The sequence below is a fragment of the Onychostoma macrolepis genome, chromosome 10 (assembly GCF_012432095.1).
Source record: "Onychostoma macrolepis isolate SWU-2019 chromosome 10, ASM1243209v1, whole genome shotgun sequence".
Taxonomy (NCBI): domain Eukaryota; kingdom Metazoa; phylum Chordata; class Actinopteri; order Cypriniformes; family Cyprinidae; genus Onychostoma; species Onychostoma macrolepis.
Window position 1 is genome coordinate 3,155,563 of NC_081164.1, and position 18,846 is coordinate 3,174,408.

Consider the following 18,846-nt stretch of genomic DNA (forward strand, 5'->3'; position numbering starts at 1 on the left):
CAAAATAATTTAAATGACAGGTAAAACACCTGTAAAACTCAATACGGAAAATTATTTTACATTAATACAGTACATTGTACCATATTTTTACTTTCTCTCTCTCTCTCTCTTTTTTTCAGTGCACTTCTGCCTGATTTAACACATAAAAATGAGTTATTAATGTATAAATTAGTGTATAGGTTGGTTCACTGATGTCAACATTTTAAACTCAAATAAAACTACAGTGCCCTCCACTAATATTGGCACCCTTGTTATATATATATATATATATATATATATGAAACATCCCCTACATCACCACATGTTGTTCCCGGAGGGTTTCAAGGGAAAAAAAACTTCGCCAATTACTGGCCTGGAATGCATCACATTTTAGTCACTTTCACAGATCAACATTGTTGTCTGTCAGCAAAACTTTTCAAAAAATAGAAAGGAACAACTTTTCCATTCTTATTTATTGTTGGCGTGTAAACAAACCTTTAACAATGCTAAAATAGATTTTATATGGTATGTGCAAATAAGCTCATAACAAGCTCAAAGTTTTGACATATTGGCTGTAAAACAGGAAAGCGAGCAGCTGAGATCATGAGTTCACCACCCACACCTTCACTAGACACGTCTGCAGGAAAATCACTCAGGTACATCAAGACCTGGCATCACATATTCCTTTCCCAAAACTTTTTGGTTTATTTGTTTGTTTGTTTGTGTTTTTTAACAAGAAGGACCTGCAGCTTCTAGGTGAAGAGGTCTGGTTGGGGAAAAAACTAAACAAAAACAAAGAAACCCACACACCTCTTATCCTATTAACAGACATTTAAATTTTTTTTTTTTTTTTGTGTGTGTGTATTCTGACTAAATATATTCATGCAATAAGCATCAACAAATTACAAATAGCAACAAATAATGAGAAAAGGTATAATTGCTTATTGCTTTCAGTTCATTTAATGCTTTTAATTCGATCCTTGGTGTTGACACTGGCAGTCAAGTTGAGCACTTTGCAATGCATCATGGGATTCATTATACAGCTGTGGCTATGATTGGAAAGGCACACTTATTTAATCATACTGTGACCAGTCGGTTGCCTCCCCCCTTTATTGTCATCACCACCCCGTCCCTTATTCGCCGCCCTTCACCAGGCTCCCGACAGGAGTGGGTGTGAGAGGAGGGGCGTGGAAACAGCGAGGGCTGGCGGCGTGTGATGAGGCACAGCTGGACTGAATGAAGCCTCATCACCGCCGCTGTTTAAATGCCAAGCGCGCCTCTCCTCGAGAGACCGGTCTCTTCCCCCGTGCATGCACGCTGGTGTCCTCGTGGGTCCAGGAAGGGAGTGTAGCGGGACTTTCGCGCCACCAGAGTCGTGAGCTGCCGAACCCGTGGACGGTCGTCGGGCCAGGATGCCGGGCCGAACAAGTCCCGCCGGACTCCGCGGAGGAAGAGGAAGAGGAAGAGCCGCCGCTAGGATGAAGCCGCCGCCGCTGGCGCCCCGGACCCGAGCGGGAGCGCGTGCGGCCGCCGGACTCCGCCCCTTACCTGGACCCTCCCTTCCAGAACACTGCCCTCCTTCACAAGCAGTACCGCCGCTCCCTATACGCAGAGTACGCAGTTTGCATAGTATACCATCTCCCAGGGGGGCACCATCCCAGTTGCTCAAAAAAAAAAAAAAAAAAACTTTCGTTCTATATTAAAATTAACATACACATACAATATAAACGTACATCTTTATAAAAAATGCATTTTACGATGAGCACGCCATTCCTGAATCCGCGCACGCGCTCGCTCGGACCTCATGTTTGCGGCTGAGTGCAATGAATCTTAATTGTTGGACAACTATATCCGTGAGCAATCACAATCCGGCGCCGAGAAAAGGAAAAAGAGAAAAGACGAAGCCCGTGCATCACTTTCACTTTCTGTGCACACTAGTACCAGGTACATTCTTGTGGAACTTTTTTGGCTGTTGATGTTAATAACGCGTTGTAATGTCGGTAATAATTTAACCACCAACAACGTATCTAATATACTCTGAATTTCCAAGTTCTCTTACGAAAATTAGCCATGGTTTTACAACGAATAAAACCAAAAATCATGGTTATTGTAGCCATGGTAACAAATCAACCATGGTTTTGTTACTTAAAATAATAGTTTACAAATAAGTATTTAGGATTATATATATATATATATATATATATATTTTTTTTTTTTATAAAAGCAGACCTAAGCCAACAACAGCCTTTAAAATTACTTCTATTATATTAAAATGAGGTAATAATGATTGGTAAATTAAAAATTATATGGTTTCGTTGAATAACACTGTTAAAATACATAATGTAATACAAAATAAACAATTTATGTACATTTACATATTGTTACAAATGCCTGTAAAGGGGCCAAAGGCCTGGTAATTGCTGTTACACTTACAGGACGATCAAATCCTTTAATATTGTCCAAACATTTAGGCTAATTCAAATATCCACTTAATCTTTAATTTCTGGCCACCTTTTTGCGATAGATGACACAGCCTCTATAATTTCTTCAACAAAAACATGTGGACATCACAACCCTAACAAAAATTAACCATGGTTTTATCATGGTAAAACTGCTTAATTTTCTTTTGCGTGATTTCTGAATGCTTGAGACTATAAAATCAATCAGACAATTGTAAATTGTAGTAGGTAGCCTAACTGTCTAGAGCTAAAATTGCAATTTGTAAATAATATAATTTAATTACTATTTATTTACTTTTATATTTTATTAAAGTTCTATTTTGATCCCTATATGTTTTTATTTTTGTATTTTATTTTTTTTACTTCCATAATATTTGACAAAGGGGGCACAACAATACAATTCTGCTTAGGGCACCTTTTTGGCCAGCAGCCCTTGCGCCAAGTTCACAAGCCCCGCAGCACGACGAGGACACCAGACCCCCTGTTTATTTTGGACACTTTTTTTCCCCCTTGGACACTTTATTTTATTGTTTTTGTTTAATAAAAGCCTCTCCGAGGCCTGACGCCACACCCACTGTGTCTGTCGTTGGCTCCTCCCGTCACAATACTTATTTCTGCAGTATATAATATGTGCACAGTAAGTAAATGTTCTTAATTTGTGTAATACCAAGATAACCTAAATTTACCAAAATATACAGAGGAAGGAGACAACCTGACCTTCTGAGTGATTAATGAACCAGAAGTAAGTAGTTAAAGCCATGATTTGGAACATCAGCTAATAAATTTGCCAAGAGGCACAACTAAAAACAAAAAAATAAAAATAAAAGCATATTTATATGTATTTCCAAGATGACAGCTGAATGAATGAATGAGGCATTTATATAATAATAACTGATTAAATTAAACACGCTTTATAAACTTTTTTAATAGTGTGCAGATGAAATTATACAGTGCAGTATTCAGTGAGCATTAAGGTAGTACATTCCAGACAAAGCCATATTCAGTTCAATTGCAATTTGCAGTTCTGGTTCATTTAACACTGAGAGAAGGTAAAATTCACTACATTGCATTGTGGGATAAAATATTCAATACAGTGGCTGCATTCAGAATAATACAATTCTGCCTACTATATATTTGCTATGCATACAAACAGTATTTACTAAAAACAGTATGCAGTGATACACATTTAAAATAGAAGTAGGTTACATTATTATTATTGCATGACCTCACTAGACTGTGTGGTATCCAAATACTGTACATGCAAATATGTTTATTCTGAATTTTTCATTTAAATTTTGGTATAAATTCTTTACTTTTTGCCAACCCTTGGTTAAAATCCCTGTACTTATAAATAATATTAATGATATAAAAGTCCACTTCCATGCATTTAAACAGCACACTTTTATGACTGAAAAAGTGCACTTTGTAATAATGTCAAATTAAAAGTTTTACTATAAAGTATTAATTCATTATGTTTTAATAATCTTTTGCTGTGGTTTAAAGAAGAATGCCTATTTTAACAAAAAATTTGAAACATAAGTTCATGTAAAGTATACTTAATTAGAATTTTAAAGCTGCAGTCCATAACTTTTTCGGGTTAAAAATAATCCGAAATCAATATTTGAGCAAGTACATAACCAGCCAGTATTCAAAACTATCGCCTTACTTTAGCCCGATTCACAATGGTTAACTTATAATGTTTTCTAATTTGAGTGGGAAATTCGAGCATGGCACTGCATCATTACGTCACTATCGCATGTGAGGATCCTGCAGGTGGAGGATCGTTTATAACCTTTTCTCACAGCAGCTGGACTAATTAAACGTATAATTTTGATGGCGGATTGTAATCCAGAAAGGATTTTGTGTTTATATGAAACGCATGTGAATGGAATTAAATTATATTCCAGTTTTAAATGTACTTCTGATTACAGATTGTTAAGGATCCGACGAGATGTGAGACATGCAGATCCATTTGCAAGCTTTATTCCAAGACGTGGTCACAAAAGGCAACGGTCAAACAATGGCAAACAGGTACATCACAGGCAAGACAAAGAGTATACCTAGGACAGGCATGGGTCTTCGATCGGCAAACAGTATCCAACAGGGCAAGGCAAAGATAGATAATCCAGGTACACAGCAATAATCCAGGCAGGGGAAAACACAATTTCGAAACAGGCAAGGCAAGACTAAAGGCTCTGTAAGGTAGCTATCAGCTATAGTCGCGATAAGTGCATACAATACTCGGCAATCTGTGAAAGGAAGTCCATGGTTTATGTAGGGTGTGTGATTGTGTGATAGTTCTCAGGTGTGAGTGTGTGATTAGTACGGCTGTGTGCAATCAGCTGTGTGTGTGTGTGTGTGTTGTCAGTGCAATGGATGATGGGAATTGTAGTCCTGGAGTGACGTGCAACAGTTAGTGTAGTGCAAGAGTCAATGTGGTGAGCGAGTGACCTCTGGTGGTGAGTGAACGGAAGTTCATAGACCAGATTCGTGACACAGATAGCCTGGGATTACACAGGATTTGTACTTTAAAGACAACCAGTTCGAAAGGAGCATAGTTTGCTTTTTGGGTTAAAATAATTTCTTAACATGAAATTAATCATTTGCACGGTTAGTTGTGATATGAGCTAACCGATTCTTAGATTTAATTACCATTAGCGCGGTTTATTGTAATTCTTTTTTCTTCAGTTGGGCAGAACAAACGTGGCAGACTTGTTAGTTACTTGTTCAGATGGCAGTATATGGTGAAAATTCTTATTTCTTAATATTAGATTCATCCGCGCTGGAGCCGTGCCGGAACACCAGATCACAACCTCGCGCACTGAAGATAATTCCACGCAGAGCTGTAATTCCAGGTTTTCAATCAGAGATGGCGACAAAGAGGCAAAATTTATGGACTGCAGTTTTAACTTTAGTGTGTTATTCATTTTTATGTTTAAATTTACTATATTTTACATGTGCTAAATTGCAACTTCATTGTCACAAATGTGCAATATAAAAATATATAAAATACACATCTCAATAAAAATTTAATTAAAGTATATTTTAGTTTAAAAAATGCTTGTCAGTACATCTGGCAGTACACTTTAACCATATTTCAAAGAGAATAGAAGTATGAAAGGTCACACTTTATATTAGGTGGCCTTAACTACTATGTACTTACATCAAAAATAAGTACAATGTACGTATTGTGTTCATATTGTATTGCAAAACACTTTTGCTGCTATTGAGGTGAGATACGGTAAGGTTAGGGACAGGTTTGGTGGTATGGGTAGGTTTAAGGGTGTAATGGGTATGGGTAGGGTTAAGCAGTAAGGGATGAGTCAACAGTGTAATTATAAATGTAATTACAGATGTAATTGCATATAGGTATTTTAAAAAATATAAGTGCAATGTAAAAACATGTATGTACACAATAGGTGCATTTTACCAAATGATTAATTTAAATGTAAGTACATAGTAGTTAAGGCCACCTAATATAAAGTGTGAAATTGCATGTATAATTAAGTCCTACTTAAGTGGATAAGCACTCTTTAAGTTTATCTAATTGCATTTAATATAAGTTTAAACTATAATACATTTTAATTCAATTCTAAATAACATGAAATTAACATTATATTCAAGTGTATTAAAGTATACTATTTCTGTAATATGTAGCTTACTCTTTTTTTTTTTTAAGTGTACTTCTTTTTCCCAAGGGATCTGTGTCATGAATCTGGTTCATGGACTTCCATCTGCTAGCCACCAGAGGTCGCCCTCCAATTACATTGACTTTCACAGCAGACAATCTGTTACACATCACCCTGGACTACATTTCCTATGTTCCATTGCACTGATTGCACACAGCTGTACCAATCACACGCTCACCTGAAAGCTATTACACACACCATATAACATGCACTCAGTTCCTGCACAGATCGCTGAGTATTGTTCTAGCGTTTAGCACTCTCCTACTGTTAGCTGCCTTACCGAGCCTTTTTGTGTTTCTGTTTAGTCTCAAGTATTGTTCTGCGTTTATCTCTCACTGAGTGATAGCTGCTTTACTGAGTCTAGTCTTCAGTTCTAGTTAGTCTAGTCTTTTCGTGTTGCCTTGTTTCCTGTTTCCTGCCTGTGGATCTTGGATTAACCCTTGTTTTACCGTTCGGACTCTGTTTGTTCCTTACTTGGATTATTGCTCATGTTATTGGACTACCTCTCTTCTCAAGCCCTCTGGATACTGCCTGTGTTTACCTGTTTGCCACTGTTTGAACCATGCCTGTTATGACCACTTCTCTGTCTAATAAAAGCCTGCAAATGGATCCGCACATCTCATGTCTCATTCGCCCCATTACAATCTGATTAAATAACAAGAAATTATATGATTTCTGGTTCATTGTGAAACCTGGAAGGGCAAATTCAGTACATTGCATCATTGGATACAATATTTCACCCAGCATGCATTGTAAACTCAATTCCCAAACATAGTAATCTGGTTATTCAATTTATACAGAAAAAAAATGAGGTTAAAAGTATGAGCAGTATGGTAATGTTGTAGTTTATTCTGTAATAATTTATGGAAAATGTATTGTATTGCTCTTGGTTCATCAGATTGCAACTGAAATATGCAATACATTATAATATATTAAAAACTGCTACCAATAAATATATTAAAATGAAAATACAATGCAGCACAGCTGCTACATACAGCCCTGCGAAGGAGAAACGATTCAACATTGTCTCCTTATTTACATGCACACATGGCCTTGTTGTCCAATCATGTGTGAGAAAGCAGGAGCCATAAAACACAGACCTTCACCGTGACGAAATGTGATTCATGGTGCGTGCGTGCGTGTGTGTGTGTCCCGCATTATCTGCTCTTCAAACTCAGTCATGTTTTCTGGAGATCACTTCTCGCCATTGCATGCGTTTTGATGTTACCATGGATACCTCCTCTCCGCTGAGGTTATTTTTAGTATCTGCGAGCTCTCACCGCAGGCAGACACGTTCAGTGCGAGAGGAAGGCCGATGAGCCAAGATGGCAGCAACAGAGAAGAATGAGGAATATTGTGGCTGAGGATTTCTGTATTGTCTCAGCTAAAGAGGATTATGAGTCTGGAAGAGCAGCGGCGCTCTGGAATATAAACACATGGGTTGAAAGAAAGAAAACAGACTGTAAACAGTGTTGTGAAGTGGGCATCGCAGCTCAAGCCGTGCACTGAGAAGCTACACCATAACATTACACACAGATTCTCCATGGATTTTGGTTTAAATCACTTCTTTGTGGTGTAGATATTTGAATCGTTCCTTCTAAGAAGCAGATTGTCATGTCTACCTGTATCATATCGTCTTAATGTAACATCAAAGAACATTTAAAATGTATTAGTTATTTTTCTATGATCCCAATATCATAAATAAAAGAACATAGTGAGAAAATTTCAGCATTTGAATTTGATCAGGTGACCAGACGTCCATGTTTTCAGGGTAACCCCAATGCCCTCATTCACTATTCCCTACATTAGTCCACTAATATACTCCACTTAAAGGAGAGAATGAAAACAAGTGAGTGAATTTGGACACTGAGAGCTCCTGAAGGGCTGCTGCTTTTACATATTTTGTGCATTTTCTAAATTTACTGATTTAGAAATGCAGTTTATTTCTCATCTAAGTCTAGATGCATTGCAGAAGTAATAGAAGTGATGACGCTCCAGGAAATCCCTAATATAAGCAAAGACATCCAGCTATCGCTGTGACTGAATAAACAGAAGATAAACACTTGGGGCCAGTTTTACTAACAGCTTGCGACAGCGCAAACAGTCTTTTGGCGTTAAAATGGTACTGTCAGGTTTTACTAAAGATGCGCAGTGAAGAATTAGCACTGAAAAGGCATGGACACAGTTATTTTTGCGCCTGACCTTATTGAATATGAATTTGTAGGAGTTTCCCTTTCAGACGCAAAAGTTATATTCAAATGAATCACGCAACACGTTTTACTAACGTTTGCACTCGTCAAATTACAGGCATTTGCACCATTATTTAAACTATATTTAAAATAGTCTTAAACTATTTTGCGCTTGAAATGACTGCATTTATTGTTGCTAGAAGGAGAGGATTTTTTCCACACATATTAATTTATTTTTAATGCCAGAAGAAAACATTATCCGAACATATTGTTTGCCAAGCCATGTTATTTTTAATATGCTTCAGGAAATAAAAGATGACTTGGAATACCAGGTCTATCAAAACTTCTTGCAAACCTTACTGTGGCTTCTTTATTTCTTTATTTGTGACTACGCTAATTTGCGCTGCGCTTGGTATATGGCGTTGGTCAGTATGTAAATGAGATGTTGCGTCTGTGTTGTTTAATTTGCATATTGTTAATAAATCACCCGCAGAAATTTCCCCTCCCATCGGCACTGTTTTGGAATTGCACTCTCGCGCTAATTTGCCCTGTTTAGTAAAACTGGCCCTTGAACTGATCAAACAGGAAGACAGAAAACACACAACGTGGCAATATATAAACCGAATGAGCCGGTTCAACCAACTGTCGAAGTTCGCCCAGTATTCCAGAGGATTCTGACGAATGAGTTGCTGACGCTGCAACTGTATCACAGAGGACGTGATCATGCCTAAGATGCGCAAAGTTTCTTTAATAACAAACAAAAAATAGGCTACTGGAAATATCCTTCTGAATCGTTTTAATGAAACAAATGGATTTTTATTGAAACATGGAAAAACATCTCCAGGTTACACATGTAACCATGGTTCCTCGAGGGAACAAGACTCTGCATCCGAAAACGCTACGGGAACACCTTCAGCTCCAAATCGTATGTGTAATCAGTCCAATAGATGGGTGAGATGTCACGGGCGGGTGACGTAATGACCAGGAAGCTTTAAAAGCACGTGAGATGCAGCCGGCGTCAGCTTCTAGGAATGAAGCAAGCGCTGGCAGGGATGCTGGAAGTATGGCTTCGAGACGCAGTGTCTCGTTCCCTCGAGGAACCATGGTTACATGCATAACCTGGAGACGTTCCTCTTCAGGAACTTGAGCTGCGTCCGAAAACTCACACCGCGGAGGAAACGTGTAACTAGAGGATTCCCACTGACTGGCCACCTAGAGGGGCGTGGTAGGCCGCTATAACCGCCACGTAAACCTTCAGGGTGGAGTGGGTTAACCCTGCAGAGAATCGGGCCTGCAGGAACTCCAGCACTGTACCAATCGGGCAGTTAACTGGGTTGAGCTGGCGGTCTCTGCACCAAGAAGTGAAAAGCTTCCACTTCAAGGCGTATACTTTCCTCGTTGAGGGAGCTCTGGATTGGAGAATGGTCTCAACAACCATGGTTGAGAGACCGGATGCTATGAGCTGTGCCCCCTCAGGGGCCACACCCACAACTTCCACAGCTCCGAGCGGGGGTGAAATATCGTGCGAGAACCACACTCGGCCCAGCCAGAACGGGGCTACTAACAGCAGATGAACCCCGTCCCGGCGCACTCTCTCCAGAACTTCCGGGAGCAGAGCGATCGGGGGAAAGGCGTACAGACGAAGCCTCGGCCATGTCTGTACCATAGCATCCAGCCTCAGTGGAGCTGGATGAGTCAGCGAGAATCAGAGGGGACATTGCAATGTCTCCTGAGTCGCAAATAGGTCCACCTGAGCCTGGCCAAAAATTCTTCATATCTGCTTCACCACCTCGGGGTGAAGCATCCATTCCCCGGGCCTTGGCCTCTGCCTCGACAGGATATCTGCTCCCACATTGAGATGCCCAGGAATGTGCACTGCCCTCAGCGAGAGTAGTTTGTCCTGGCAACACACGAGTATCTGGTGCGTCAGCTTGTATAAGGGGTGCGAATGCAGATCTCCCTGGTGGTTGATATAGAAGACCACCGCTGTGTTGTCGGGGCGCACCAACACATGGCGATCCCTTAGGTCTGGGAGAAAATATTTCAGAGCTCGAAACACTGCTAGCATCTCCAAGCAGTTTATGTGCCACGTTAGATGGTGGCCGCTCCGCAGACCTCGGGCCGAGCAGCTACTCATGACCGCCCCAACTGGTGAGGGACGCGCCGTCGCTAGTGTTACACGGCGACAAAGAGCTCCCAGCACCGGTCCCTGAGACAAAAACCAAGGCTTCTTCCACATGTCCAAGGCACATAGGCATCGCCGCGTGACCTTGATCATACGAAGTAGGTTTCCCCTCGGGGAGAACCCCTTGGACTTGAGCCACCACTGTAGGACTCTCATATACAGCAGGCCAAAAGGTATCACATTGGACGCAGCTGCCATCAGACCCAATATCTTTTGAAACTGTTTGACAGTGAGTGATCGGCCTTCCCTGACTCTTGCGACTGCAGTGAGGATCGACTCGATACAAGCAGGAGACAGCTGTGCCTGCATCGTGGTAGAATCCCACACCACGCCCAGATAAGTGGTCCTCTGTAATGGAGAAAGTACACTTTTCTTGGCATTTAGTCTTAACCCTAGCTCTTTCATATGAGCGAGAACGACATCTCGATGCTGAACCGCCATCTAGAGGTCTGCGCGGGACTGTTTTTTAAGTCCCGCTCTCGCGAGGTTATATCCCGCACCCACCTGCTCCCGCAATATATTTACTCTTTGTTCACCCGCTGTCCACTTTGAATAATTTTCTTCCCGACCCGACCGTTCCCGCTAAATTTAGATCTCGTTTCCAGAATCACACATTTAAATTTCCTCTACTGAAAGAAAGACAGATAGGCTAACAAATAAAAGTGTAGTCTGCACAAAATTGTATTTGTTATTTTATTCATCTTGTCAAGAGTCTTTTATTGACAGCAAAATGTTAAACGAAGACACGAAATTCACAGTAGGAAAAAAAAGTGTCACAGAGAAAATAAAAATGTACAAAAATTGTATTCCTTATTTTTATTCGTCTTGTCAGGATACAATTCGTTCAACCTTTACAACACAATAGGAACAAGTGTCGCAGAGGGAAAAAAATTTAGGTTGTACAAAAATGGCCTATTATAATTTTATTCGTCTTGTCAAAATACTAAATTCGTTTAACATCTTGCTGTAAACACAGTAGCCTAGGAAAAGTGTCGCGGGAGAAAAATAAATAAATAAATAAATTCGACATTTGTCATTTAAAATGATAGGCTAAGCAAAATATAAAAAATACTGAGTTGAGCGTTCTTCAAGGACAGCGCATCCACACATTTCTCCATCTTTATTCTGCTCTGTCACTTATCGACAACCTGCCTGTTCTGTCTCCGGGCCGTATATTCACTGGTAGGTTAGCCTGCTCTGAGCATCGTTATGCACATGCTGCGCACAGACACTCGCAAATAAAACGAAGCACTGGTTCATGCGTGCAGTGCGTGCATAACAGTGGAGTGCAGGCTGTACCGGTGCTTGAATAAAGCGCAGATATGCTGTTCTGAAAAGAAGTCGGGAACGGGATATTGTTAGACCGCCCGCTCCCGTTCAAATTGCACCAGAGTTACCGACCACAACCGCGTTTTATTCGGGAATTTAATCCCACGTCGCAAGAAATTTGGTCGGGTCCCGCGGTTCCTGCGGGACAGCCGCGGGAATGCAGACCTCTACCGCCATCTGCTCTGATTGGGCTAAAATCAACCAATCGTCGATGTAGTTGAGTATACGGATGCCCTGGAGTCACAATGAAGCCAGAGCAGCATCCACACATTTCGTGAAAGTACAGGGTGAGAGTGCTAGGCCGAAGGGAAGAACCCGATATTGGTAGGCTTCGCCCCTGAAAGCAAACCTCAGGAACTTCCTGTGAGCGGGAAGGATGGAGACATGGAAGTATGCATCTTTTAGATCTATCGTGACAAACCAGTCCTCGGACCTGACCTGAGACACGACCTGCTTGATAGTGAGCATCCTGAACTTCAGTCGCATGACTGAGCAATTCAGCTGACGTAGATCTAAAATTGGGCGTAACCCCCCATCCTTCTTCGGAATGATAAAGTACCGGCTGTAGAACCCGGTTTCTCTGTCGCGAGGAGGGACCCAGAGCCTGCTTGGGGTCCACTAGTGTGGGAAAGACCCTGCTGAATGGCGGCGGTGGAGCACCGAATTGGATACGGTAGCCTTTTTCTACAGTCTGCAGGACCTAACGAGATACAGTTGGCAGTAGTTTCCATGCTGCTAAATAATCTACTAAGGGAACCAGCCTCTCGAGGCTGAGGGGGTGGCGAGCATCTCAGCTCCACTACATTTCCAGGTGGAAGGCAGTGAGATATATGCTCGCTGGAGACCGCTGCCGCCTGGAACTCTGGCAGGGTTAGCAGACTGATCTCCTGAGGGCTCTGAGGAGAGACGGACACCGTGTAATGCGATGCAACTCGCTCTGCGACTGACACACACACAGAGCTTCGCTGAATGACAGAAAGCTGACGCCAGCTGCACCTCACATGCTTTTAAAGCTTCCTGGTCATTATGTCACCCGCCCGTGACGTCTCGCCCATCTATTGGACTGATTACACATACGATTCAGAGCCGGTCATGCTAAAGTCGTTCCCGTAGCATTTTCAGATACAGCTCGAGTTCCTGAAGAGGAACTGAATTTTAGTACAGTTTATTGTGCATGCAGATCATATTTTAAGTTGCTTAAGCGAAATCAAGTAATTTATTAGACTGGTTTATTCTTTCTTTATACTTTAGACATGTATAACATATCTGCGTTTGTGCATCATTGTCTGTAATGTGTGCTGTAGATGCAAAACTTTTAGGAATCTTATCCAAGTTGCAGGCTAGTCGATATTGATCAGTCAAAAGGGATCCACGAATGAAACTATGACCACAAACACCATTAACTTAAGGGAATGAAAAGCAATAATCAGCAATATGTATTCACACAAATAACTTTTTATTTGAATCTTTCAGTATGTGTTGACACAAATGACTTTATTCAAATGTTTCATTGATACAACATGGCACTATGTTATTAGAAAATAAATGTGTAGTGACTTCATTACTTGCTGATGTCAGGAACCGATTAATCGTTTTTTGAACCGGTTCAATGAGCCAAATTGTCCAAAAAGAACTCGCGGGCGGAAATTAATTGGACTTCATCACTATTGTACACTCATAATTGCAATGCAAAAGAATCATTACTGTACATAATCAGACTCCAAAAGAATCACTACTACACAGATTCGGGTTCCAAATGAATCACTACTGCACAGACTCAAGCTCCAAATGAATCACTAATGCGTAGACTCGGGCTCCAAATGAAACATTACTGCATAGATTCGGGCTCCAAATGAATCACTACTGCACAGATTCGGGCTCCAAATGAATCACTACTGCACAGACTCAAGCTCCAAATGAATCATTACTGCCCAGACTCGGGCTCCAAATGAATCATTACTGCACAGACTCAAGCTCCAAACGAATCACTATTGCGCAGACTTGGGCTGTTAGCATGAAACTGGTTCCCTCGACAAAAAGCCAATGGGATTTTTCCATAGACTTTTGGATAATCGCAAAAAATAAGCTCTGTGTTCAATCATAGTTCATGAAACTTACACGTTTTGTCCATCAAGATAATCTTCACACAATAATATAACTTTGACGAATTTTGAAGCCTAAATAAAAGCGCCAGAACTGAAAAGCTAAACTTAGGCTATAAATGAACTACAGCACCACGGTCGCTCGTCTTCAGCGTCACCACCACCGTGCTCCCGACAACTGTTTCAAACTTATTTTTAACATGTTCAGTGAAGGATTTACTCTGTATATGAATTTTAATCCACGCTACATGAACCGTTTCATATAAACTGGAATAAATACAAAACTAGAGCCAAACTAAAACTGAAATGAGACATTAGTAATAAAGTGAATAAATTAAAAAATCTTAACTAAAGGACATTTGAAACCACGTATTTCTGTACATTTCGAAATAAGGTGCATTAAAAGTGAATAATCCTTGATTAATATGAATATTTTAATTTAAAACGTATCCCCCGCGTATTGAATTTTTTAAATAGCAGCAGAGTGAGCGAGTTTTTAGATATGGTAAGATTAAACTTATTTTAGTGAACAAAGCACCACATTTCAGCTATCATTTTGTTAGGGTGGATACACAAAATGTTATTTCATCCTTGCTTCTAGGAAATACTATACCGATATGCTTTCTAACAGCTTCATGTTGCCTTAAACATTTAATTTTAACGTGGCTTTAAGCACTATGCATCATTAAAGTTTCACTTTCACCACGTAAAGCCGGTAAATGTGGTGTTTACATGTAATAATCGTAATATGAGTTTCCCTTATGGTACGAACGCAGAGTCTGTATCAGTAGGAAAGCGATAAAACGAGCTTCTTCCATCCGAAGACTTGTGTCGCATTTCGGGTGAAAGCAAAAAAAAAACAAACATTGTCGAACAACAATATAAAATGTGGGAAACTATTCACTGGTTATTCTAAAATTAATTGTATTACAAATTATACTACAACTGCAAAATACTAAATTGATAAACTGTCTGGCGTGATGACATTGAATGTCTCCAACAGCGCCTGTAGTCCCATTTAGCAGCTTGTTAGCAACCGTCTTTTTTAAGAAACATAACAGTTTTAAAAAATCACGAGTGGGGTGTAACTGGTGTGTTTTATGTAGTAGAATAAAACATGAAAGTATCTTGAGCTTGTGTGAACCACGGACCTTATTTAAGGGATTTAACCAAAATCCCATTCAAAAAACCCATTGACTCTGGGACGATGGAACCGGAAGTACTAAAATGCTAACTCGCTTCCGGGTTTTCGCCTACAAAGTGACATCATAGTTCCCCCACTCTATTGCGCAGACTCGGGCTCCAAATTAATTATTACTGTGCAGACTCAGGCTCCAAATGAATCACTACTGCGCAGACTCAGGCTCCAAATGAATCGCTATTGTGCAGACTCGGGCTCCAAATGAATCATTGCTGTGCAGACTTGGGCTCCAAATGAATCACTATTGCGCAGACTCAAGCTCCAAATTAATCATTACTGTGCAGACTCGGGCTCAAAATTAATTATTACTGTGCAGACTCGGTCTCCAAATGAATCAATATTGCGCAGACTCAGGCTCCAAATGAATCACTACTGCGCAGACTCAGGCTCCAAATGAATCGCTATTGTGCAGACTCGGGCTCCAAATGAATCACTACTGCGCAGACTCAGGCTCCAAATGAATCACTACTGCGCAGACTCAGGCTCCAAATGAATCGCTATTGTGCAGACTCGGGCTCCAAATGAATCACTACTGTGCAGACTCGGTCTCCAAATGAATCACTACTGCGCAGACTCAGGCTCCAAATGAATCGCTAATGTGCAGACTCGGGCTCCAAATGAATCACTACTGTGCAGACTCAGGCTCCAAATGAATCGCTGTTGTGCAGACTCGGGCTCCAAATTAATCATTACTGTGCAGACTCGGTCTCCAAATGAATCATTACTGTGCAGACTCGGGCTCCAAATGAATCACTATTGAGCAGACACAGGTCTCCAGCTACATGACACCGGCCATTTCTGGGACAATTTGACTTCCTTTTTCCACAGTGGAAAGAAACAGAGACATGACATCCATCTTTTTTATTGTCTATGCTTATAATAATAATAATTATTTAATTGGACTCTCATTCTGACGGCACCCATTCAGTGCAGTTAATCCATTGGTGAGCAAGCGATGATTTCTTAAAATGTTCTGTTGAAAAAATAAGCTCATGTACATCTTGGATGGCCTGAGTATAGGTACATTTTCAGGAATTTTTATTTTTGGGTGAACTATTCCTTTAAGTTCAAATTCTAGGCCTACACTCTAAAAAAAAATGCTGGGTTAAATACAACCCAGTGCTGGGTAATAAATGGACAAACCCATGGGACCAACAGTTGGGTTAAATGTTTAACCCAACCTTCTGGGCAGTAACCCAGTGCTGGGTAAAATATGGACAAACCCAGTGATTGGTATTTAAGCCAGCATTTTTTAGAGTGTAGAATTAACCAAAAAAAATAAAATAAAAATAAAAATAAAATCAGAGATTAATCATGATTAAACATGATTAAACATTTTAATTAACTGACAGCCCTATTAGAGGTGTTTAATGTAATTGAACTAGACATGCAATTTTACAAAACAGAGTATAGGCTAATTTAAAAATGTTGACACATCCCCTGTAATAAGAATTGCAAATTATATTCCCTGAGGTCTGCAGTTTATGCAGTATGATAAGGAGAACCAGAATCACAAATGTCACAGTAATGTTCATTTCAGAAATCTTTGAATCTTTATGGTCCTATATTTGTATTTCTCCTGGTTTCTCATGGTTCAGCTGAAGCAGAGACAGGAAGCCCAGCAGGGATCATTGAGTAAACCCATCACAGGAGAGGTCAGATATTTCCATGGGTCTTATTTTCTCACGCAAACACAAATGTCAACAAGCTTTCCCTGCCTAAGATAGAGAATCTGAAGACATTTTTCATTCTGTCACCGAAACATAGCCATCTGTAGCTATCCAGGATAAATTAGTTAATATCTGCCTGTATTTTTTTTTCTTGAAGTATACCATTTAAAGGTGAAGTGTACAATTTTGGTCCACTGGTGAAAGTGCAAAAAGAATTGCTCTGCAAATAAGTAAGTAAATATTCATTAATTCACTCATTCATTCATTCATTCATTCATTCTGTAGAAAAATAAAAGTAAGGCTTTTCTGTAAAAAGAAGTTCTCACTACAACAGTAGGATTTTGTTTGTGGTTGTCATTTTCATATTAATCAGTTAAAAGACACACAATATGTGAATGAATAATAGAGTATATATGAATAATGAGTATATCTAAATACATTACTAAGGAGATTTGGGTACTGCACTGGAACGTTTTTTTGTCTGCAATTGTGAATGTTTTTGCTTGGTGTATTGCATGATTGCACACAAAAATCAAATATTAAACTCCTTAAATTAAAAACAAATAAATTAAAAGCACTCTTTAGTGAATTTACTGACATATAGTGAGCGTAAAACAGTTGCATAGGGTAAATGTAGAGCTGAGTGTGAAACATGGAATTTCCTGGACACAATTCCCTTTGTCAGGGTGGGTTGGTCTCCCTGGAGTCTCATTTACAAAATATTGGCTCAGCCAAACTGTCTACACATTGATTTAGTGCCGTCCTAAGATACCTATGTCCCTGCCTCTTACATCACCATGGCAACCCCTCAGTGCAAGGGCCGCTGATCTTGTACTACTAGATACAAATATCAGTTGGGGTCTATGCATACAGATCATACAAAATGCTGCCTTTGTCAAGTAGGTGTTTTAAGGTTAAACAACCATTAAAACCTCAAGAATCAACATCAGCTGCTGTAATTGTGTACCAAGATTTTGAATGGCTTAAAATTACACTTTCTCCATTCTCCTGTTATTTTGAGCTCTTGAGTTCTCTGAAGAAGTTTTTAGGGGTTAAAGAGCATGAAATTCCTAATCTTTTAACAGTTACAACAGGCTTTGTAAAAACCTGGAAATATTTATATAAGTAGTACTCAAAGAATGTTTGTCTGTTTTTTCTTATATATATATATATATATATATATATATATATAATCTTATATATACAGTATGTATGTATGTATGTATATATATATATATATATATATATATATATATATATATGTTCCAACTTGTTTTCACCTGGTGTTTGAATCTCAAGGCTTCTTATTTTCAATATGTTTTAATATGCAAACATAGCCTACTGTGTATGCATATTTTGTCCTGCAATGAAAAACCTTCTGCTTTCAAGGTTTTTCCACTTTTATGTTCTGTATTTGAGTACAGAAATCTCAGAACATTCATCTGTCTTATTCACTAACCACCAGCAATCCATTTTACTTAGCCACCATGCATTTAAAAAGCACTGCATCGTGCCTATTTAAATTAAGCCATTGTCGTTTTTCACCAACGCATCTCCCTTCATAGTTAATTAGATTTATTTTTTTGTAGGCTCATTAGTACAAGATTACTAGGTTAATTTTGAATGTACCTTTAATGCTGCATTTCCACTGCCTCCAATATTCACTCATCATTGTTGTATTTTGTCCCCTAGAGGCAGCTGTACAGAACTTTCAAAGTGGTCGTGAAATAGCTGTAACACTGAATTTGAACGAACAATTAATGAACAATGAATTTTGAATATTTACACACATGTAAATATTCTACATTCTATTCTAATGAATGGTGAATATTTTCTAGGTCTACTCAACAAAATTATGTAATAATTCAAATATTTTGAGCATAGTAGTTCATAACTGCCAATTTCACCGAAATAATGCTGTAACATTGATGTTTTAGTGCAAAAGTATTCATAATTCTCACACTCATGGTTTTGAGTAGAATACATCTCATCCAGTCTGTCAAATAGTTTCATTCATAGAGTTTCCCACTTTAAACTGGTAAA

The 18,846-nt window shown here is 39.5% G+C and overlaps 1 protein-coding gene across 3 annotated transcripts; it reads left to right on the top strand.

Annotated features, from left to right (window-relative positions):
* The first annotated feature begins 480 nt into the window (after window positions 1–480).
* Window positions 481–6,698, top strand: LOC131548455 (uncharacterized). 3 transcript variants are annotated; one of them, XM_058789724.1, is made up of 4 exons: window positions 481–1,592; window positions 4,370–4,469; window positions 5,210–5,352; window positions 6,118–6,698. In XM_058789724.1, exons 1-4 carry the CDS (start codon window positions 1,392–1,394, stop codon window positions 6,307–6,309), a joined length of 636 nt encoding a protein of 211 aa, XP_058645707.1. In that variant the 5' UTR covers window positions 481–1,391; the 3' UTR covers window positions 6,310–6,698. The 3 variants fall into 3 exon arrangements, 2 of the variants coding, with proteins under 2 accessions (XP_058645707.1, XP_058645708.1); XM_058789725.1 differs by having other exon boundaries at window positions 6,137–6,698; XR_009273155.1 differs by lacking the exon at window positions 6,118–6,698 and having other exon boundaries at window positions 481–1,923; window positions 5,210–5,336.
* Window positions 6,699–18,846: the final 12,148 nt, after the last annotated feature.